General features: G+C 40.6%; 1 protein-coding gene across 1 annotated transcript in view; it reads left to right on the top strand.

Annotated features, from left to right (window-relative positions):
* Nucleotides 1-22,279, top strand: part of ZNHIT6 (zinc finger HIT-type containing 6) — a 33,413-nt gene extending 11,134 nt beyond the window's left edge. The window contains exons 6-10 of the mRNA XM_067001236.1: nucleotides 437-505; nucleotides 1,295-1,375; nucleotides 1,868-1,948; nucleotides 16,551-16,675; nucleotides 21,315-22,279. Coding sequence (XP_066857337.1) covers nucleotides 437-505; nucleotides 1,295-1,375; nucleotides 1,868-1,948; nucleotides 16,551-16,675; nucleotides 21,315-21,400 — 442 coding nt within the window. The 3' untranslated portion in view covers nucleotides 21,401-22,279. The remainder of the gene's footprint in view (nucleotides 1-436; nucleotides 506-1,294; nucleotides 1,376-1,867; nucleotides 1,949-16,550; nucleotides 16,676-21,314) is intronic.
* The last annotated feature ends 2,249 nt before the right edge of the window (nucleotides 22,280-24,528 follow it).

Raw genomic sequence — 24,528 nt, forward strand, 5'->3', positions numbered from 1 at the left:
AGCTCGGACCTGTGGCTGTTGTTGTTGTGCTGGGTTGGCAGTCTGGCCTGGGTGATATGCCAAAAAGCATTTTCCTTTTCTCAAATGAAAGGGCAGCTGTGCACATAGAAAGTCAGCTGGAGGATGTTCCCTTTTAAAACGTGAAATGTTGCTGATCAGTTGATTGGTGGTACCGTGCCTGTATTTGCAAGGAAGATGTTTTCACCCCAAAAGGACTTGAAATTCAGCAGGAGCTGGGATCATTGCCTCTTTCTGAGTGCCCCTCTCAGCTCCTCTGTGTGCTGCTTTACTCTTTGAAAATGCCATTCAAAATCTTTACTATATATTGTATTCTGCACTTGTGTCATAGGCTACCAGGCTTTATCATAGGAAAAAAAATGGCAGTTACCAGCTAACACTAGTAAGGCATTAACAGCATGCATTTCTTTCTTTTCAGGGAGCAAAAGTTCTACTGGCATTTGAAGCTTGTATTTCCTCACTGTCATGCTGAATACACTTTAAAAAGGTACTGAGCTTGATAAACAGATTTGTATAAAGTTTAAATTCTTCTGCTGGAATTAAACTGGAAAATATTTTGATCAGTTCTTAAATATTTATATTATACAAGGTAAACTTTAATATTATTTTCTGCCTTAATTACAGGGGCATTTAAATTAACGCTGTGTAGTATTTTAGTCCTTGAAAGCTAGTGGGCTTTTCAAATCAGGTGAAATATTTCATTGCTAGTCCTTCCTTGATGTAAAGAGAACAGCATGTATATTCATGGTGGTGACATGCTGTACAGCTAATCTATTCTGTTCTCGTGGAGCAGGGATTCAGCAGGATTTCACTTTCCTCTCCGCTTGCGCGCTGGAGCTGACCTTCACATACAATGAAATGGTTGCATTGTTTCCTTTGTAGGAAAGCCCATAAGCGCATTTTCCAAAATCCCCAAACTAAGCTTTTATTGACAAATCCTTCTTTCTCTTTTTTTCCTAGCCTGAAGGGGTATGAGAAGTACGCCCGCATCTACTCCTGGGCTGTACGAACAGCATGTTATGCTGCAGGGTTTGAAACTAGAGATACTCATCTGTTTACTCCTTGTGGATGCCAGTGAAGTCCCAGTGTTGAAACTGAGATAGAGCTGTCAATTACCTGTGCTGTATTGATACACATTTATAATCCTCCTATAAAGTGCTCAGTTGTACCACTGTAGCACGCAAATACACAGTTTCCTTTAAATGACTCAGATAATAGATTTTTGTGTACACGATGAAGCATGTCTTATGTATTTGATTTTTATCTTTTGTGAAAGGGTGCCAGAGGATAAAACGCTCACCGATATCCTTAAGCCCTACATTGATCCAGTGGAGTCAGATCCTGTAGTTTGTCAAAGGTGCGTACTGAATAACTTTCTGTCTAATTCACTAATAAAAGAAAGGAGTCATCCTGAATAGATTGCTTAAAGTAGCTGCACTTTCAATATGTAAGGTTGAGGTCCCTGTCAGCAGGACATCCTTAATTCCTGTGGCAAAAACCATCCCAACTTTCACAATTAAGTAACCCTGGAATATAGCCACAAAGTTTAAATCAGTAGAAGATTAAGACGTTGACTCATAGCATACAGATCAAATAAAGCAACTGTAATTCTAAAAAATATGACCATAATTATCTGCAGTGAACCTTTTCTTTGGAGGAATTAGAAAAACACACTAGTAATTATAGCCCTAATTTTTAGAAGATACTCAACATATGGCAAATACTTGTTTTTTATGAAGAAATAAATGCTTTTGCTTGTTGACATACAAAAGATATCCATCTCTTATGGATGATAAGAGTCTGAAGTACATCATTGTCTCTTCATCTGTTGCTTATTCTTTTTTTTCAGATTAAAAATCTATACAATGTCTCCTCAGTCAGATGTACAAATTTTAATGAAAATAGAAAACAGGAAGCAAAACTCTGTCAGGTAAGATGGTTCTTTAGTTTGTGTGCTTCTTAATTAAGGATAGAAAAAATATATAAATACATTTCTTAGTCTTTAGTATCACAGGGACCTATCACATATCTCATGGATTAAGCTTCAGTGAGTAATCACCAGCCATTTTAAGTGATTCTGCAAAAAAACATTATTTCTTTGTCTTTTAATATATCAACATTGAAATTTCTGCACAATTAGACGATTCTGCACGATTGGTAAATTCAGCCAAGTCATACTTGGACAGTTTAAGAAGCCGTGGCACTCACGGCTGCATTGGTGGACTGGTGAGTGTGCGTGTGCCTGAACTGCTTCAGCAGCAGTCCATGCAAATGTTTGAGTGTTTGCGCTGAAGTTGTGTTAAATGCTAAATTAATGCATTGACCAGCTAAAGCGTAGTGTCCGTTCTCTTCTATAAGATCCTCTGTGGATATGTGAACCTCTCAAGGGAGTCAGCTGGGGAGCTGTCTTTTTTAAACCACCATTGCAGCAGAAATTACTTCTCAGCACCCAGTCGCTGAATTGGAAGTAGCATATTTTTCTCAACGTTACTAGCTCATTACTCTTCATGTTAAGATATTGCTGGGTGTCGGCTTTTAAGTTTCCAGAGTTGTGACTTGTGAAAAATTGTTTTCTTTGTTTCCAGAACAGACAATAATAATCTTGGACTTCAAAATTAAACTTTAAATAAATAATTTTTGATGGTATAAATACCATTTTGAAGACTCCACCCTGTTGTCATTGTTACTGAAAAGGATATGTACCAGCTTTAATATCATAGCTTATTGTGGTTGACCAGTGATTCCTAGTTAGGGTTCTTAAAGTACATTCTTTTCTTCAAATGTAACAAATGGAAATAATATATTTCCCTGAAGCATGGTATGTTATTTCTAAGGGGAAGAAAAAAGGTATAGTAGAAGAATGCCAGTTGTAACTGAACATGTTTGTGCTATGTTTCTCTTTCCCAGTAAGTATTATTCAGAAGTGGGTAACATACTTCATCATTCAAGCCACAAATATAAACTCCTCATGGTTTTGATTTTTTTTTCCTCTTTGCAATCACTACTTGAAATAAGGTTGTAAAATTTGCCATCAGAGTTCTCAGCTACAAACCTGTTGGTTTTGAGTGAAATGTGTGGACTGACTTCCGTTTACTTCAAGAATAGCCTAATTCTCTACATTTAGGGGGGAATTAAAAATGCTGGTATTGTGAGCTGACCTGAAAAGTTCCGTGTGGAAGGATGCAGGCAGGTGAAGCTTTCTCAGGTTTCTCTCTCTGCTGTATTTCCCAGTGCTCCGTGAATTCAGTTCAGGCACTTTAGCCATGCAGGTTGTGTATGGTGTTGTACCCAAGTAAAAAAGCCATTCTAGAACTTAGTGCTAGGAAACGGCATCAGAACAATTTCCCATTTTACAATACTTTATGGCAGACTTGGGCTCAGCTGTCAGTAGTGGTATTCGGGACAGGTTTCCACAGCATGAACAACTTCTGTCCCCTTCGCAGATTAACGTAGGAAAAACTGAGAATGCATTCAGCTAGTTACCGCTGTACATCATTCTGCCGTGCATGGTTGGAAAGGCAGTATTCAAGTGATGGTACTGAATATTCATTTGTATTTTTAAAATATGGTCATTTATACACAGATTTTTTTCACTGTTATTTTAGTTCTAAGCTTTTGGCGGCTTTTTCAGTTACAGAAGTGTTAATGACTGCTTAAACTGCTACTTAAACTTTCAGACAGGTGCTTGGAAGAAAAATTTGCTTTTGCAATAGCAGGTTAAATTCACCTTTCAGTCATTTGAAGTAGGATAGTAGTGTAGAAAGCTTGAGAAGGAAACCAATTTAATACCAAGTAGACAATTTCTTTTGCTCATTGCTTCCTTTTGTTACTTAACCATTTTCATCTTCTGAAATGGGTATAATGCTTCCTTAGCCCATGTGCTTGAGAGAAAATCATCTTTCATGAAGCTTTTTAGAAGAATCTCAGAAGTTGTGCTATCTGCAAAATAAATATAAATAGCCTGAAACTGGAGTTTCACCCTACACTTCCAGAATCGTCTTTATTTTCCAATACCAAAGTTATAGTAATTAGTATTTAATCAGTGAATCGTAAATTTTTAAGAAGAACTGTAGGAAGTTAACAAGAAGTCTTTTGGATGAGAAACGCAGCTCCTTGTTGGTAGAGCAGGCCCTGCTGTGGCAGCGGGGGCAGGTCACGGAAGCAGCACACTGAAAGAAAATCCTGCTTCAGAAAGGAAAGGACAAAGCTGGTTTGACACGATGGGACTGCCAGCTCAGCAGAAGAGCATCTTCTGTCAACATGAGCTGGGGCTCTGCCAGCAGGCTCTCGGTGTAGTTGTGCTAGCAGAGTTGTTGTGACAAAGGCTCTCGGAGGGAATTTAAGCTTTTACTATAGTTGCATTATAGTTAAGAGAGAATTTATTTTGATTTTGGCTCCTTTTGGCTCCCCACCGTTAAATTAATTAGGGTGTGCGTTGTCTCACAGTAAAAAACTCAGTACCTGGGGCTGCAGTGGGAGCACTCGGTACTTGCTATTGATGCAGACCAGCTTGTGTCTTAGCGGTGGGGAGCTGCTGGTTTGTGAAGTCATCACTGCCGCTGTGAGCTCACTCATCCTGCGCCGCCTCCCCTGCCTGGTTTTAGGCTGTGGGCTCCTGTAGGGCAGAACCCTCTTCATTCCTCTTCGTCCCTCTGGGGCCAGCAGCCTAGAGGAATGCGGTTGGTGTAGTCTACGAATCATGCAAGTCTACATAAATACTCTGTTATCCAGCACTTCCTCTGGTCCACCAGAGAATTATTTCTCCACAAGTAGTAGGTTAGTAGGAAGGCTGTAAAATGTATTTGTTTGAGTGGATGTTGGTTTTAGGCTTAGCAGAACCATTTAAGAAAAATACTTTTCATAGCTGGGATTATGTATTATTGAGTCAGTGCAGTGGTGTTTCAGAGAACATCTAAGTAGGATTATTATGGGTTATAAATGTTAGTCTGCTAGTTTTAAGTATGTTACAGAAGGATTTTAGTATTTCCTGCAAATGTTTATGAAACAGGAGTTTGTGGTTTAGTTTTGTCTGTTTTCTGTATTTCACAGCAAACAATCCTTTCAGTTTTGAAAGTCCTTTGCAGAATGCTTTAAATTGGGGATAGAGGGGAAGCGGGGGGGGCTTTTTTTTTCTTTATCCAGAAGTATAAATTATCCATGCAGTGCAGATTTATGCTTCTTCACAGGAGTGCTGCAGAACTTCAGAAATGCCCTGTTGTGTGGCTCTCGCGGAGGGCTGCCAAGCAGCGTGGTGGTGGCTTTCTCCCTGCTAGGTGCTTTTTGTAATCCCTGGTGACAGTTCTGAGCGAACTTTCCCATCCGTGATAAGCTCTTGCGGGTTTCTGTTGTTGTTGTTCCTCATCCCGGTCTCTAGCTCTCCTCTACAACCAGTTTCTAAAATTGCTTTCGGTTTGAGCTGGTAGCACCCCACAGTTGTTTGGAGTAACCTAAAGCATGATCTCCCCTCGTGTCCTCTCGTCCGCATCTGTCGCCTAATGCTCTATGGCACTGCACCCGTTACACCACTCGATAGTCTTGTCGTGTAACTGCAGTTACTTTATAAGGAATCTTGTGAAGGAGGGTTTAAAAACATGAGTGTTACACAACTCTTCTTTCTTTAAAGCTTTGGTTTGGAAAAAATCTGCATTTGAATGGGTTGTTATAATAGTTTTCCGTTTTGTGGTGCTCGCCTCTATCACCTGTTACGCAATATTTAGTTGGTGTCCATTCTGTCCTTGGCTGAAAATATTCCAAGAAAGGTTTAGCTGCTGCCTCTTGGATGATTTTTACAGTCTACATTCTTTTATAAAATAGTCTTTTCTTTCTTCAGGATAAATTAATGTCCTGACTGTCTTCAGTCCTTTATTTGGGATGCCTTCAAAGTGACTTCATATGGTAAGAGCATTGCTTTTTCCACTAAGGAAAGAAAAAATGCAACTGCCAAATTATACAGTCTGGTTTGGGAAATACACCTTCTTTTTCTTCTCTTCCTGAGAATTGCCTTATTAGGCTTTGTGTAACTAAAAAAAGCAAAAACAAAAATCCGAAATCCAGCAGATCCTTGATATTTGTTACAGCTAAGTTAGTGGCCAAAGTTTTGAGGGGTTTTGTGACTGTAGATTTTAATGGGATCATTACTTACGCTTGCTTACCATAGAAGATGAACTTATTTCTACATGAGAAGGAACTGCAACAGACTAGGCTTACAGTAGATGTTTTTCTCTCTCTGAGACAATTAAATAAAGATCTCCTTTACTGGGTTCATAACTTCTTGCATGAAGCTAGTTGAGATAGTTGTCTTTAGACACGCTTGTTTAGTTTAATGGAATTAAAAATAATGGTTTCTTAAACATCGTTGTTAGGTCCTTTATAGGTCATTTTTCTTCTTTGACCATTAGTGTATTCCGAATGACATGTAAACATTGTTTCAGCATAAGTCATTGTAGAACACTTTGGAGGCACTGCCAGAACATTTAGATGTGTGGAAAATTGAGGCTGCTTGGCCTTCTAAAGCCTTGCAAAGCCCACTACTTTCGGGGGACCGTGTCCTCCAAGGAACTCTAGCTTTCCTGTTGTAAACCAGCCACACCATGCAGGGGTGTTGGTGTATAGGATCAGTTGTAGCATTGGTGTTTGTATCAGTGGTAGTGGTGCAGCTCATGATTCAATGACTCAGAAAGCCAAAAATATCCAAAGCATTTTTGTACTGGTTCCAGCATCAGGGGGCTTCTTGCTTTGTGTGGTGACATTGGCCGGTGCACATGAGAATACTGGCATGTTTGCCGCTTAATTCTTGTGGACCACTGGGAAGAAAATTTGCTAAACAAGTATCAGAGGTTCTCCTCTACTAAATGTCATTGCTTTATGGTGGTGAACGCTTATTTTGCTTCAACTGATCCAGCGCAGTTGCTTCCCAGAAGCCTGGATGATGTTAGTAATGTTGGAGCACTTCCCTGTCTCAAGATCAGCTGGCAGAAATGAGAGTTATTTCCTTGGATGACTGAGTTCTGTGCTCAAAGAGAATTTTCTTTTGTAGTCCATTGTTTTTCAGCATCTGCGGGTTAGATCACATTAGTAGGTCGCAGTAGTCACAGTAATAGATTTAGGAAGATGAAGTCAGTTCTTTTTGCTTCAGTGCGTGTGTGCCAACAGACTTTTAGAAAATTGCCTTGGAATTCCAAGAGTAATATAAATGCAATGGAATCGAATCTTTTTAAATGCAAAACTTACATAGATTTGATTATTTTCTTGTTTTTGTTTATTTTTTTTTTAAAGTCTATTATACCTGATATTTTGTCAGTGGTTGTAAGAGTATCAAATACTGCTATCTTTAAACACATCAGAGCCTCAAATATCAAGTGTCAGTGTCTTCCTTGGATCGTGTTAATTTTTCATACTGTCTTCCTAGGGCAACTCCTTCTGCATTATCATTTGTGAATAACTTCATGTGAAACCAGTACAGCTTATAGTTTTTGTTTTCTGCTTTTCATAGGTGATTTGGTTGCTTAAAAAAATCAGTGCTACCAGTGCGGTGCTCAGATCAATTTTTATCATCATATTAAGAACTCATTTCAAAAGTACTACTTCATTCATCTAGCAAAACAAAAGGCTGGAATGGGCCCTTCTCAGGCATTCTTCTTTCCCTGCATTTTCTGCAAGTGTTGAAAAGTGTGGGGTGGTTTATTTAATATTCCCTAGTCTTACTTAGGAAGCAATTTCTCTTCACATTTATGTAGTGCTTGGTATACATGAGACAGGAATTACGGATACAAATCCCTGGCTGAACTGCTGGCCTTGGCATGAGTTGGAACAGACCCCAGGCTGGCTTTAGCCTATGCCAGCAGAAGATTGACAGTAGAATTCATTACTCTTCTCGAGCTCACAGCAGCTGGCACAAAAGCAGCTCTGCCTGCTTTACAAAGGCAGGGAGTTAGCTTACAATAGTTATTCTTCACTGCACAACTCTAGTCAGGCTCTGGCTACTTCGTCCTGTTCAAGGGGAAATCAAATTTGTTCTGTAGTCTGTCTCTTAAACACAGTGCTCCTGTGTATTACTTGCTGCTGTCTTTTCCCAGAGTGCTGGGTTTTGTTTTTTATTAAAACTTTTGCTTTTCTTCCTGAATAGTTTGCTATGTTTTCTTATAGGTCACTTTCATCTTCCCAGGTTTGTTACTGCAGCCATTTCAGTGTCATTTTTCACTTGCTCCCTCTTTCTCTGAACATCCGTCTCCCTGCTGACAAAAGCAATGGAGAGCAACAGATTCCAGGATGTACAACTTTTACTGTAAAAAGTAGTCAGTTTTCCTTCCTTTCTACTTACGTTCTTAATCGAAATCATCTTACACAACATAAAAGGAAAGCAGAAAACTAGTCATTGCTGACTATAAAAAGTACGTATGATGTGAATCTGTAGCATGCACAGCTAAACGTTTATGATGTCTGACTATAATTACTTGACCTTTGAGAAGATTTTTGGGATGATTCCAAAGAAAACAGAATTTGTCCATCTTACTATCTTGAGCAATCATTCATTTTTTCTTTTCCTGAAAAGAATTCCTTTATGAACCAGTATGCGCCTGTTTTTTAAAGTAACAATCCAGCGTTTTGTAACCCATGCTGAATTCTTTTGGATGAACTGTTTTATAATTAATGGTATTGCATTAGGATTTCTGGAGCGTCCCAGCTAGAGAGTCTCAGGCTGAGACATCTATTGCACAAAGATTTATTTGAAATTGCTCTCTCCGCTCCAAAATTCTGCAGTCTGTGTTGCGGCAAGTTAGATCCAGACCACTTACAGAGGAAAAATGTGTGAGTAAGTAAAGAGGTGGAGGATGAGATAACAATAAAAGTGTTAGTGTTGGCTTCACCCGAGTGGTTTGCCCTGTCTAGTCATCTGGTGGTGATCTGCAGGTACCACAGGCAGGCTTAAAGACCTTCAGAGCCTTCACGCTTTCAAAGCAAGTGGGCAGGCCCCAAATTGTGAAAGAAGGGGAAAAGTGTACACCGTAGCCTCTTTTCTGCATCATAACTGGGCTTATTAGCATGGGAGCGATGTGCCCAGCATGTGCACAAGCCGATTTTCTCTCCTCTCCTCTCTCTGAGTAAGTGTTCGTCTAGGAATGGGTTTCCAGAACCATCTCTTCTGGGGGGAAGAGAGGAACTTGCGCATACGGCTGTAACGTGTAATGTACATATGGTGTGGAAAAAGCCTTCACTGAAGTCCGTGCACTGTGCACCATGCACACCGAGGGCATACCTAAAGGCAAGAAGACAGGCCATGAAGCCCGAGAGGCAACTGCAGACTGGAAAAAACCCTGTTGAATAAACTGCCGCCCCTCGGCTAGGGGAGGGACTTGCTGAAGGTGGGTTGTAGATTGGAGGAAACATTCAAACCATTTGTCCTGATCCAGCCTAGCTTAAGTGTCGTGCTGTGAGATGTACTGAGGGTTTAATTCAGCTGTATCTACCTCGATTGCTCTTCAGTGTCTTCCAGAAAGGGAGAGAGGCCATGCCTCAGAGTACGTTCAGCTGTGCCTTGGAAGGAAGAGGCACGGTGAGGCTCTGACTTGAAGCTAGCCGAGTTTCTCAGGTATGGGGACCAGGCAGCACGGGGAGGCCAGAGTAAAATGCTTCTAGAAGCAAAGATACAAACTCGTTTGTGTTTGAGAGCAGTCAAAGCGATAGACTGAACTTGGAAGCTGCAGCGCTGTGAAAAATGGCAACTCAGCCATCGGTGTTTTCACAGAGGCAGAGGAAAGGGGAACCTCTTCGTGCTCCAGTGGGAAAGGCGAGATCCTGTTATTTCCTTGTGATGCTGCCAAAGGGGAATCCCTCTGTTTTTTCGCTTTCCTGACGGAAATGAGCAAGGACTGATTGTTTCGACCCCGCCAAAGAGGGAATTGACCTTCCTGCTTGTTTGCCAAGAAAATAATTTGTTTTCTTTATTTCATAGCTTTTCCTTTTCATTGTAAAGCGTTAGTAACCCCTTAATGGAAGGTTTATTGAGCTGTGGTTTCCATGCAAAGAACTGTAAATTTGTGGATACGTTTCCAAAACTTAGTGCAGAGGGTTAGAAGTGTTCAGGCTATCTTCATGGGAGCTAAATTGGAAAACTTGGAATTTGCTATCAAGGGATCCTAAATTACAGAAGTATCAATTCTGGTTTCTGAAGTAGTGGTTCACTAGACTAGCTCAAGTGTAATAAGAAAATTATTTCCAGCGTACAAAGGGTAATTTCTCATCAGCTTTGTATTTCTGTTAATTTTGTCAGTGCACTGCTGACTTGCATTAAGTTGTCAATGAGATTTGACCTATTAGTTTTCTGAACTCGGTATATCAGAGTTTTTCATGTCCTTTGTTACTCCTTTGTAACCCCCCCCCACACACACCTCTATAACTCCTTGCAGTAATGTTTCATGGGGCACTGTAACAGAAGGACTGTAAAGCAGACCTGTGACATTTACTTTTCCTCCATGAACATGCCAGTATTTTGTTAATGGCAAAGTTACAGAACTTGACTTCCCTGGACTTCTGGGGAACCACCCACAGCTTTTGGTTGCACTAGAGATGCCACTAATATCTTTGCAGGTTTTGAAACTTCAGGAATTCGTCTTCAGTATTAAACCCACTCTCTTTCTAATAACTTTTCCCTTGTGCAATTTCATTTTCCCTTCAGGCCTTCTGGCTATCATTAACTTATTAGGCTGGTTAGCTTCTTTATCTCAGGCACGTAGCAGCAGCATGCGATCGCAGAGTACCCTTTCACAGTATATCTGCACTGTACAACGTAGATTTTACAACGTAAACCTTAAGCTCTTGAGCAGTTTGTGAAGCTCCATGGCAAATTTCTGCATGTATAAAGGACTGTTGGCTGTCATGCACTTGAGCCATAGTATCTTTACTTGCTGGATTTTATTATTTCTTTTCATTATGTCTTAGGAGATGGGGAAAATATTTGCTTTCTTGAAATTCAGTATCACTGTTTCTGTATTCTTTGAACCAAATTCTTCTGAATCCAAGAAAATGACATTAGTTAGCTTCATATTTTCCTCCTGTTTGTTTTGTTGTACTTTCTCCAATAACTAAAAGATTCAGAATGGTTTGTACTTGAGTTAATCTTTAGATTGTTGTTTTGCATCCTGAGTCCTCTTACCACATCTCGCCTAATGCTCTGTCTACTCAGTTGTTGCAACAGATGCCTTATCTGTGTTATGTTGTTTGCCATCAATTGATATTTTTTTTCCGTGGTTGTCATTAAAGAACTTTTGCTGTTTTTTTTTTTTCCCCCCCTTCATGCAATTGCCTCGTTCTCAAGAGGTTTAGACAAGGACAGCCTTTGTGCTTCTGCAGTGACATACTTGTACTCTTACGTTGCTTATCTCTTCTTTCCCCAAACTGCTTTGTGTATTTGCTAGGGTGAAAGTGAACAAACCAATGAATCTTTCTGGACAGCTACTATTGTGCCTGATAATTTACGTGACGGTCAGTGTCCCTGTTATAGCTTGTCTTAATAGGGTCTTTGTGTGAAGATGGTCTGTGGTAGAGATACAGCAAGGAAAAGGAACAGTGTCGTGGTTTCCTCGTTACTCTGAAGTGGCTTTATGCGTTCGAAGCGTGTAGGTATAGTGAGGAGGTGGTGATGAAGTCTGAGATGCCTTCCCGGTGCGCTGGCGTGTCTTCCTCTGCATTGTTAGTTGTATCCCAATGGGACTGGTGGGCCAAATGCTGAAAAGAAGAGGTTGCTTGTCCTAATTTTCCTTTTTCTTTTCTGGAAAAAAAAAAAAAAAAAAAAAGGAAAAATGACTGTACAGTGATGGAACTTGTTGCTGAAAATGGCCATCTGATTCAAAAAGAGATTGGTCAGGCATCTGTTCTGGATGGGTGTAGGTTAAGCTATGCAGGTTTTGACAGTAGGGAGGAGAGGTTAGTGAGTGTTTGTCAAGGCAGGCTGTGGATGTCCTGCACTGGGAGAGAAACCATAAAGCAAAAGTGGAAGGAGGAGCCTAGGAAGTTTTAAAATAGTTGTGTAAACTGTATTGTAATTTTTGTATTAGAATATTAACTTAAACGTGGTCGGACCCTCCTCTCTCTTTCCTTAAGAGTGGTCAAGCAAAGCAGAGACTTCCGTGTTTTTCAGCTGCTGTTATTAATTATGTTACAAAGGAAGCATTACGGCAAGTAATTTCCTTTATTGTTTTCTTTTTTTTTTTAAGGACTCTGACTTTTTGTTTATTGTATTTCTGTAATTCTTTTTCACGCATAAGGACTAACAAAATTCACTGTGTTCCAGATTTTTAGAATGTCAAAATTCTGGTGAGAAAGTTAAATATTAAAAGTCTGCGTTGTTTTGGTACATTGTGTTTACTTTCTGCCATATAAGCCTCCTTTCATATCTATTCAAGAGTGCATTTCACTACTTCCATGTTCACCAAATCATAACCACACGACGAGGTTATTCACCACTTAGGAATGAAAGTCCATCTGTTAGTTATTATCTTTGCTATGCTGCAGCTCTTCACAAGGAGTGCTTGGGAGAGCCTTTAAATGCTGTACCCAGTCTTTGCTCTCTTCTGGGGAAACGCAGATAGCTGGAAAATGCCGCCTGCCTTACTTGGGGGATGTGGGGGAGAAATCCTCCTGCCCATAACTTAGCAGAAGTTTGAGTGTGGATTTTAAGATTAGGCCCGAAATAGATACCATGATTTATTGTATCTGAATTATGCCAACTGGATACCTAGATGTTTCCACTGAGTTCTAGGAAGAAAAAATGTCTTTGTTTAAAATATGAGTAAAAGCTTTAATTTATGTCTCTCACAGGAAAACTATGAACATCATTACACAAGCATGCATCTTACTAATATTTGCAGTTTTAGATTGGGAAAACTTTTTTGTTCTTTTCTTCCAGTAGCTAGAAGACTGAATGAGAGAAGTAACATGGTTACAACTTATCTTTAATTCCAGATTGCAGATTTTTCTTTATTATTAAAATCAAAGTTCCTGTCGATGACATTCAGGAAAACCTGATCAGCAGGGAATTTCCTGCTGTCTGAATTTGTGGAGACAAGTTACACCACTGCGATGACAGCCGTAGGCTCCATCTGAGGGAGGTTGTTGTGATGCAGTGACCTAATGGAGCATTCCTGCGGGGGGAGACAGATTAGGAGGCCGAATTTTTGAATTCCTGGAAGGTAGCAGAATAACTATAGATAGTGAAACTGGCCTTTGCAGATACTCACAGATGCTATCAGAAGTGCAGAGCCATGTGAATTTCAGCATTTGTGAAAGGTAACAAAGCAATTCATAGGGTAAATGTAAAAGATTATATGGGAACTGATGTGGGATTGCTGAATCTTGTTAAATTTTCTCAATTGTCTCAATTTTTGTAGGCTTTTAAACTGCCTGCTGGCAGGCAAATTCTGTTTAATTTTTGTCCTTTAAAAAGCAGTTATTGTTATTTCATCCCGGCTAAAACCAAAAGCTGTTGTGTGCCAAGAGTGTCTCTTTGTGGTCCTTATAAATGGAATCTTCTTATTAAGAAGAAATCCAGGCCCATTTCTTGCTTCATGACATGGGCGTAAAGCCCTGCCTGGGGCAAGATAACAATCTGGAAAATGTATTAGGCGGCGGGTGTAGGATGAGGAGACTGAGGGAATGTATGGAAGGGGCAGTAAATAGAAGTAAATACCATAGAGGAAGGAAGATTCAGAGGGAAAAGCGCAATGAGAAGTCCTGCCGAGTGTAGGAAATGGGAAGCTGAATGAGGCAAGGAGGGACAGCAACGTGTGTTCAGTACCAGAACAGGACAGCTTCTCTGCAGCAGGATGCTTAACGACAACTTAAAAAAGAAAACCTCCGTGTCTTATTTGTGTCTTTCCAAATGTGCAGTTCGGGGTTGTGATGCATCACATCAAGGTTTGAACTTGAACAGCACGCTGAAGGAAGGGCGTGAAAAAAGGTGCAGCCAGCTGTAGGTTCTTGCCGAGCAGGCTAGGCGATGCTAGTGATACAGGAGAAGTAGGTAACGTGATGGTAAAGGGGTCTCTGCTCCGAGCTCTCACCACACCATCCCCAGCCGTGGTGACACCGCTTCCCTGCAGCTCCTCGTGGTGCTGAGCAGTCACAAGACTTGTAAGAAGCCATTCCATTTTTTAGGATTCATGCTTTTTGGTTTTTCTTCAAATAGGTCTACCCTTTTCATAAGTAAAATCTGAGACTGGGGTGAATTTGGGTTTCTAGAAATGCTGTACAGGGCGGTTGTCTTTTGGCCAGAGGCCTGTGCTGCTCTCCCCACTGGTGTACAGCTGTGTTCTGCTTCTGGGGTACAAGTGGGAAGGTTTTTCTCATGAAAAAGTCCTTTGGAGAGAACCTGAAGTCAGCCTTGCTCTGCGAGCCATCCTGTATTTGACTGAAATTGAATGACAAGTATTAGTTTTCTTTTCAGATCTTTAGACATGCACAGTCGAGGAAAAGATTGACAGGTGGATTAGCAGAAAACCTCAACTTGTGCTTGTATATTGAGTAAGGAGTGTGGTAGACTGAGGTCTTTTGGGTAGAATAGGCACTAACAGCACTAAAGTTGGAAGAAGAGAGGCTTTAAGCTCCTTTGTTATATTCTCCCTGAAGTTTACAGACCAGATTATGAACTAAACTTTGGGGTTTTTTCTCTGTCATTGTCAAACGGTACCATTTACTAAACACAGAAAAAAAGATAAAGCTCTGACTGTAATGATCTAACACTCCAGTAATTTACTATCATAAAATAGTTTTAAGTACAAATGTTTTATCTTATGCCAAGCTGGACGCTAGAGATGTTTTGTCTAAAACATGAGATAATGGAAAGTGTATTGTGGCATGTGAATTAGTTTAGCCTCTTGGTGGTAAACGTTTGCTTAACCAGAAAAGAATGTGTTGAGGTCCTTGCCAAAGGAAAGGTATCGCCATGCTTTGCATTTAGAGTACTGTAAATAAAGCAGTAAATATGTTTCTGTTCATGTGTGTTAATCCCCGAGTTATGAATGCATTCATTCAATGAGAAATGTAATATACTGTTATCCCTTCTAAAGGGTTTCAGAAAGAACAGGTCATAATTACTTTGGGTTAAGAGAAACTTGAAACCAAATATTTTCATGATGATTGAAGTCGAATATGAGAGAGAAATAGTTTTTGCTCAAACTAAGTTTCCCTTAAATCCCAAGAACTCAAATCCTGCTTTGCCTTCAATATTCTTCTTGTCTGCTGACTCCTCTGATGTACTGTTCCTAATCGTACATTGCTGAAAATCATAAAGTGTACATTTCCTTCACCCCTCCGGGGTTGTTTTGTGGTGGGTTTTTTTGGCAAAAGAAAGTCCAAGTGCATAGTATGTAAATGCTCAGAGAAGGCGGAGCAGCTGTGCGAAATACTCCCCTTATTGCCCACAGTGTATTTTGGTTTTGAACTTCCTTTGGCTTTAGCTGATACAGTAGCTTAGTGGTGATTTTATAATCCTGATTACAGAAAGAATTGCATAACTCAGATTGCAGTGTAATACTATCAGAGCATGTGGTGCATGCTGTGGTTGTATCAAGTGAAAGCAGCAGGGTTTCTCTCGTAGGGGGCTTTGAAACACCCTTCCGTTCCCCAAAATCCCACGTGCAGGTTTCTGATGGGAGAGGACATTACAGTTTTAGGATATCATTGTAGATTAGGAGAAGATGCTCAGTTTACCTTTTACTTGTATGACGTTACATGGCTGCGTAACCGGCCTCAGCCTGCGGGGTGAAGGGGAGGGAGCCCTTCTGTGGGAAGGGGCTGCGCGTCGAGCCGCGTGCCTCGTAGCACACACACGTGCAGCCTTCGCTGTACAGGGGTTCCTGGAGATGGTGCTGTAAGCAGGGCTTCTCTTGGCCGTAAACAGGGATCTTGTACCACCTTCTAGAAATGCTTGCTTATGGTTGTCTGTTCTGGGTATCCGAGCCCTACAAAAACGGAGCTCTAAGCACTTCCAAGGTGCCTTTGCTTTTATAGTTGGTCAGCCACGCTTTTTATGTCATCTTTCCAATACTTGAGTGACAATTCGTAAGAAAACATGATAAGGTGCACTACTAGGCATGTAAATTAAATCTGTAATATTAGAGGCCATAAGCGTGAAAAATAACAAATGTATACATTTACTATGCATATACTAAGAGTGATTGGAAAAAACAAGTAGGACATTGTCTTATTTTCAGTTTAGAATCTGATTTTGGTAAATATATCCATATGTCCATTTCTGATTTTGGTGAACATATTCATTAACAGCTCTGAAAACATTTTGGCCTGTAATGAAACTTTACTTCCATTCTCCTCTTGTTCTTAAGCTTAGATGTTAGGAGGGTTTAAAAAGATGTAGTTGGATAATAAGGCCAGATATGTAATTTGAATCATAAGAGAGTTCTTCTAAACATGATATCATCAGAAAATCCTGTGAACTGCAAGAAAGCTTTTTTTAGAAAGTGTACATTATGTCCTTGGTAGTATTAAAACCCAAAATAAACTTTCCTGTTATTTTTAAGGTACAATGAACTGGATGCCAGTAGAAGCCTCCTAGAAAATTTGAAAAACAAAGTAATAATTGAGTACCCAACGTTATTTGTTGTCTTAAAAAAATTGAAGAATGACATGGTGGTTCTTGGCCAAGGTAAGCATATATTTATTTCCTGTAATTCTATACTTAGATATTTTAGTTGAATAAACAATAATCAAGGATACACCCATTATTGGTGCCAGGAATGCACAGTATATTTCCGTCAGACTCTAGAAGATTGATATCAAACTGTTGTGAATGCTGTCTTAAATCTTATGGTTGATGTCTCACTTCAGTGTTACTGTACGTATTTGTCCTAACGTTGTTTACTGGTGCTTCATCTGTTTTTGTATGGTTTTAGCCACTAAGGTAAAACAATCCTTCAGACTCGTGCTAAATTTTGTACATAGCAGATGGACAGAGTTGTTTGTTTCTAAAAAATCAAGCTGTCAGAGGAAGATTAATTGTAAGCCTGCTACAGAAAAGGGAAGCTTTGTCCATGATTTCCCAGCATAACTCCTAAAATTGGTCAAATAATTATGAATTATATGATGGTTATTAGAAATTGTAATGGCGAAGTAGCTTTTTGGGTGGGTTAAAAGCACTGTTGTCTTTTTGGAAAGTACCATCTTTCTCAATAATATAAAGGCTTCACTTTCTGTATTTCTGCTTTTCCATATAAAAGCTTTGCTTTCTGCAGCTGCTGATAGAGGGAGCCAGTTCCTTGTCCCTTAGTCCTCAGCTAGTAACTTTAGTTGTCAAAGAACATACTTTTCAGTGATGGGCCCATCTGTTATTTTTACAGATTTCCAAGGAAAAGCTTTGAAATAAGTTTGCTGTGGCTATTTCCTTGCAGCAACTGAATCATGGCTCTGTATGTATATAATTAAACTGAGTAAATATGAGACTAAGAATATCATACCAGCGATAGCACACCTCCCTGGGTCTCTGATGTTCTGGCTAGATTTCACTAAGTGATCCACTGGAGCAATCTGCTGTCAAGGAACCGTATGCAGACATTTCTTGTGCTATCTGTATATTGCAGGAGGGGGGACACCACGCCAGGGGATAAGATCCAAGTCTTGTCTGAGCAACTGGATCTCCTGATGTTCACCCTGGGAGTACGTGCAGATGTGCTGCAGGACAAAGACATGAGATACCTTTAGTTTGTCCATCGTTTCTTGGTCAGGGTCCCTTGCCTTTCAGTTGTCAGCCCTGCCCCTATGATTTAGATGTCAGGAGGGAATTACAACTGGTTGACTCAAACTCCATCTCAATAGCGTGGTCGTCATTACCGCCTCCTGAGCTGGTAGGGAGGCTGTCCTTCGAAGGGTGTAGTTTCAAATAAGTTGTCTGAACAACCGTATTTCGAGGTCAGGCTGCTGCAGCGACAGGCAGGCTCTGCAGGACCGCAGGGCGGAGGGGCGAGGGAAAGGGAGCTGATAGCAGCTGGAAGTGCCGATAGCTGGCGCAGGGCAGTGCAAGCGTGTGTCCTCAAGACAGTGACCTTCCTCTGCTGCAGGCATCATTCAGTTAGCCGTCATCCCTGAGGCTGGTATTCGGGGAACACTGGCAGCTATTGCAGCTTTGGGGAACCATTGATTTTCTTAATCTTTGGTAACTGTTTCTAGAGATTCCATAAAAATCAGGTGCATAACTCCTTGTTGAGGTGTCTTGTTTGTGACAGCAAAATTTTATAGCTAACGGCAAAAATAACAGGATATAACAGAGGGAAGGAAAGAGAAATGCTATACAGCATTTCTTCGCACTTAAAGGGAGGTGGGAGGTAAGAGGGGTGAAGCCAGTTTATAATCAGGTGATCTTTTTAAGAGTCTTATGCAGCTGTCTCCAACAAATTGTCTGGAAGCAAACTGAAGACACAGTAACTGAAATAAAACATGTTATAGTTACATATATAATAGCTGCAAATTCTTCATACTGTGCTTGTCTAAATATTCCCAATACATTAAAATGCAAAGTCGGGATACTTGTATAATGTAGGGATTAATGTCTCTTCATTGGGAGACATGTAAGTTTTGATTTGGCCATAGCTCCTCATGTCCAAAATACTCTTCAGTGCCAGTTCATATTACTTGCGTAAGAGTAGGAGCATTCATTTACATTCTTGTGCTTTCACAAGTGTGAAGTACGTCGTTCGTGTTGAAGTAGCACAGTCCTTTCCTCCCTTACTTAATACTTGCTGTAAGATAATTTTGGAAAGTAAATAAAAAGCCAACTATTTCAATAGGTTTATATACTGAAAAGAAGAAAAAAAAAGCCTTTTCAGTCTTCCCAATCTTTTTTTTTTCTTTCCTTTTATTACATTTTTTGTCTTTTTTCGCTCTAAAGCTTTAGGGTTTGAATTGTGAAGGATATTACTTTACTAACAGGCCAACAAAAATTGGACATCTGAAAGCTGACTTCACGAAACCAATTATATTTCTGGTACTTTTAGTCAAGTAGTAATAGGTACTTCTAAATGAATAGGAAAAGAATGAATTGTGACCTGCAAAACATTGCAAATTGTATACTTTTATAAAGTCTGTATTGTAGGAACATTAAAGATGTTGAGTGTGTATTTGTAAGCTTTCCCACTTTACTTTTGTGTTTCTTAGGACCTTATGTATGGAGGCCAAGCATTGAACATTTTCATTGCTCTCTCTTGACTGCGTATTTAGGCATTTAGCATAGACTGGGCTTTGCAAACAAGCATATTATTTTCTGGTGTTGAATTCCAGTCCTCCAGATTGTTTCAGGAAAAGCATGCTCAGAACTTAAAAATAGGAGGGCCTTTTGGTGCTGTTACTCCACGTGAAGACAAAAAATCGCTTTTGTAGAAGTGTGTCACAATCATCAAACTCTTCGTTTGTGTACTGTAAAGAGCCTTACAGAAGAAAGGAGAAACAAACACTACTTAGCTTGCTTTACCAGTTACGTTCACAGGTAACTGCTAAGAGTGGGAGTCGTGGGTTCACCTCCAGCATGGCCAGGGAGAAGTACACTGTAAGGAGAGAGGAGCATTAGCCCACTTGTCTCCCCAGAAGTCACCTTACTGCTGCAGCATTTGGCATGTTCCTTGCAGTCCAGCTTCTTCAGCGAGTACGCCACAACACAAGTTATTACCCTGAAAGACTGGGGAAGAGCTAGAGCTGGACACCTGCTGAGAGAGGCTGCTAGAAGTTAGTGAGGACAAAGCCTGTTTGTCCTGTCCTCATTCTCAGAAATGGCTGAAGTATTTTGGCTGAAACTTCCAAAAAGGTTCTAATGAAGGAAGGTAACCAGCACTGAACAATTTAGACCAGGAGTTTAATTTTTACGTTATCAGTAAACTGTGGACAGCTTTATGGTGAGAGGGACTGGACAATCTTAATTTATAGGCAGCGCCATTATGACCATAAAAATATGTTCTTTTTGAGTGAAGACAATCTCTAATACCTGTAAAACAAAACTTTAAACTAGAGCTAACATTTGTCTGCTGATCTTCATGGCGAGCCAGGAGATGGCCGCATTCTTTTACGGGATGTTTTGATGCTTGACTTGCTTACAGCAAAAAATACAGGTGCTCTGATTTCAGCAGGCAGGGTCAGTCATGGCTGAAGATAGTAGGGGATTATAGAAGTTTTCACAGGACTTAGAGGCAAAAACAATCCTTACTTTGTGCATTACTCGGTACATATCTGGCATATAAATGTTAATTGATTATACACTAGATTTAATATAGACAAAATGTGACCTCTGGTGTTTCTGGGTGAAATCCTTCTATTTTCTTGAACAAATTCCATTGAAACAGTACAGGTGCACACTGTGTCCTGTGTACTACCAGATGTAGAACTGAGCTTGACAAGACAGTAGCTATGCTTCATCAGCTCCCTTCTGGTAGTGTTTCTTTAATGAAGCATCTGACACTAAATGCTCAAAATCTTCTTTAAATTCATGGTCGGATCAAACACTGAAAATACCAATGAGAGCGGTGTGTGAATCATGTGCCTGCTTCGCTGTAGTTTATTTTTGTGCAGCTCGAGTGCCACCGACCAGCGGCATTTGGTGACCTCACCACGAGGTGACAGGGGTCGGTGCTTGTTAAGGAGGGAGTCTCAGGATGTATGGCTGAAGACCAGTTTGGGAAATGAGTAGCTTCATGATGTGATCGCAACAGAATGCAGCAGCCTGTCCTAAAGCACATGTTACTGTGAAGCTTTAGCCTCCCCAGCCTTAGCTCATGGATTCATGCAGCTTGACACCATCTTTGGGATGTGGGAATATGTGGAAGGAGCACATGTGCCGCATCTTAATTTTCCGTTCAGAATTTCTCAATAGCTCCCTGTCTTAACTGAAATGCTAACAGCACACTGCTAATGACCTGTAATTCACTGCAGTTGTAATACATGTATGTAGCAACCCAGAAAACAGCATTTAAAACAAACCAAGAGAACAATTTGGATGAAGATGAAGAGCTTTGTGTGGAATAAATATTCTGCTTACCTACCTGACCAAGAGACCAAGATTTAAAAGCTAAAAGAAATCCTAAACATTGTCTTGCTTTGTCCTTCGACAACAAAGTACTACGCAGGGCTGTATCCTACATTATGAGACTTGTTACTTGCTAGGAAATAACTGTCCTCAAGGAAACTGTGATGAAAAGGAAAAGAAGATTCAAAACACTACTTCTGTTTGAGCAAGCTGGAAAAGGGGGAAACGACATTGCTGAGACTAACTGCTTGTTGTTTTGTTTGTTTGTGTCCTTCATTCTCAGATGCCAGCGAATCTGCAGAGGATTCGGACAGTGAAAGTTCGTCACTTTCATCTGAGGAAGAAGGGGAAATTCGGGAGAGCTCATGACAGTTCTTTGTGAGAAGAGGGTGTGATGAGCCTTTTATATATATTTTTTTTTTAATTTAATTAAATCTTTTTTACACAACAGATTTCTCCGAGGTTCGGTTTGGCTTGCTTCACTAAAGGCAGCATTTCCAAGCTGCCTCCCTAACTTTGGATTTAGTAATGCATGTTTAGGTATGTAAATAAAGAGATGGGGAATTAATGGTTCAAGAAAAATCTGACGTTATTGCACAGCACCCTTTTATCCATTATCTTTACTGAACAGAGTAACCCAGATTCAAAGTTTCCAAGTTCATTTCAACAATATATTTTTCCTTTTATCCTAACATCTCAATGTCTGATTTGTCTGAGCATAAATATCACATATTTGCATTTATCAATGGATATGAGCCATCGTGCTTCAACTTACTGAAAAAAATCTGGTGTTTCATTAGATCAGTTTTCTTTTAGGGTATTTCTTTGTCATGTTGAGCTGCTGCACGTGATCTTTACTTTTGGTTTTAATTTTCTTAAAGTTTTCTGACTTTAATTTTTGGTGGCATTTTGGATGTCTAGCACAGTATCTTTTTCTTGTTTGGTTGTATCTTGCTTAATATATCAAGCAAGGACCAAGTTGAGCCATGTTTTGTGCGTGGCATGTTTAATCTTCTACCCTGATCTTCTAAATTAGCATCGGTTTAAAAAATGAATAGAAGTACATACATGGAGTGTCACTAATGCTAACGTACTGATCTTCTAAACAGTGCTGATGTTGTGCATCTAGTAATCCTGTGTTGTTGCTTTACCTACTGAAGCCAGGTACTGAAAATGTTTACTGGAATATCAACTGAACTTAACTACCTAAAAGCAAATAAAGACAAAACAGAAGAATCCTGTACTGTATCATCTACTGACGACAGCAATCTGTCACTAACCGCCGATAGAGGATTCCACGATCCCCGAGCACTTGTCGCGGTGTCTGGTTCAAGCCCCTCGTGCCCGCAGGGCCAGCTGGAGGAGGCAGGTGGGTGGGTGAGCCCCTCGGCGCCCTCGCAGCGCAAGTCTCGGGAGTCAGCCCAGGCATCTGGGATTAGTTTGCGGCGGGGGTTGTGGTTCACCTAAGGTCTAGCTGCAAGTCAGCGTTTGTAAAATCCTAAGCACGTGGTTACCCAGCTCAGTAAACAGCTCTGCCAGCTCCTTGTTGCCCTGCTCTGTCTGCTGCTGGAGATTATCACCTTTGTGACCAAGGCCGGCGGCACGGGATGCGCGCTGGTCAGCCACTCGAGTGCAGAGCTTGATGTTTTGACCACAAACTCCCGTGAAGATGGTTTGTCGGTCACAAGTGTTCTTCCTGCCAGGGCTGACATGATAGACAGAAAGATAACACAAAGCAGTGAAGTTGCCTGTTGAGGTCACACGAGGCTGTGACAGCAGTGAAGGGCTCAGGCTTTCAGGCGCTCGATCCAGACTTCAGGGCGCCAGCTTGTCCGCTCCTGGCCAGCCATACTGCTTGGAGAGGATTTCTGAGATGTTCAAGGTTGTAGAAGTTATTTTTTCACACTTTTGCAAACAAATTGTCATTAATAAATTGTTTGCTGCAACATCCAGCTAATGAAGTTTGGAAAGAGCATCAGACCTTGGTAGTCGCATGCTGCTTCTCCTCACGGTGATTCTGTGTACCTTCTCCTTCATCTGTTTTACAATCTGTAATAAAACAGGGAATTCTTTGCTCTTGCCTGTCAGTAGCCACCTGTGCTCTATTTTCTTTTTTAATCATTGTTGGTCCTCTGCCCACCTCTCGTTTCAATATTTGTTTTCTTAGCCCTCTTTAAAGGAGCGCGGTTCCTAGCTATAGGTGTTGCTTTCATATTTTTTCAGTTCAGTGACAGTGAATAAGCTTTTCCTAATCAGTGATTACTGCATGCTCACTTGGTAGTCGCAAATTACTTTAAACCAGCCTTGAACCCATTCATATTAACACCTATAGAAGAGCAGAACAGCAAAACTGCCACAGTTCATTTGCCAAGAAGTGTTTCATCTGGAGTAAAAGCGTGGTAGTTCTGCCCCGAGTCAGAGCGTGCAGTGGAAATGAGAGTGCCGCAGATATTAACGCTGCTCTGCATGTGTGTGTGGTTCGGCTTCGGCTGAGGAACACGCATTTGTAATCAATGGGATTTGCATTACTTTCCTGCGCTCTTGGAGGCTTTCATTAATTGACTGAGTGTTTCCCTGCATTGTGTTTTCTTGTAGAAATCTAATTTAAGCTCTCTTGGGAGTCAAAACACAGCCCTAATTTGTTTTTAGATGAAGATGCTGTTAAATCTACCCTTCGGATGTAAATCTGTTCCTACCTTAAAGAGGGTTCTAAAAAATTTGAAAGGTTATTCCTGTAGTGGTTACCAGAAAGGAGATTTACCAAACAAAGCTGTGAGCATAGTTCAGATTTCAGACAAACTGAGAGTAAAAGGCCTTGTTAGTAGGTGTGTTTGCCATTCATTCCCAGGTTGCTGTCTAGTGGGTTTTATTCAGTGGTGGTAACGGGCACACTGGTTTGAGCAGTGGCAATTCATCGAATGCGAGCCAAGGTGGAATTCAAATATTTAGCTTAGCAAAGCTTGTTGAATATTTTGTATGTAAAAATGAATTAAAGTGATGGTCTTGGGCTAACAGCACAGTCTTACTGATGACAGCTGGCTAGTGCAGGTCCTGCAACAGGCATCACTGGTAACAGTGCTGAGGTTACGGACCTAGTCACAGCTGATGCACTCTTTGGCTGTTAGTACTTTCACAGGCAGTTAGGAGAAGTTCTTAATTCCTCTGAGTGACTTAACGCAGAATGAACATCTCGTATCGTAAAAACTGAAGAAAGAAAATACATCTTACAAAGCCATATTCTTAAATTTCTGGTCAAGCGCAGAGGATGCCTGGAAGACTTCAGTCCAGTCCATTCTGAAAACATCCTCTCATAATCGCGTTGTATTGGCATCCCAATATAGGCCGCTGACTTGATTCAGTGCAGATGATGCCTGTGAATGAGAAACCCGTGCTGTTGTTTTAATCTTCATCATTCAGCACCAGCTTGCGTTGAGTGCTTGATTTTATGCCTACTATGCTTACTCATTTGTTTTTCTCTATAAACTAGTTGTCACAGA

The sequence above is a fragment of the Anser cygnoides genome, chromosome 8 (assembly GCF_040182565.1).
Source record: "Anser cygnoides isolate HZ-2024a breed goose chromosome 8, Taihu_goose_T2T_genome, whole genome shotgun sequence".
Classification (NCBI taxonomy): Eukaryota; Metazoa; Chordata; class Aves; order Anseriformes; family Anatidae; genus Anser; species Anser cygnoides.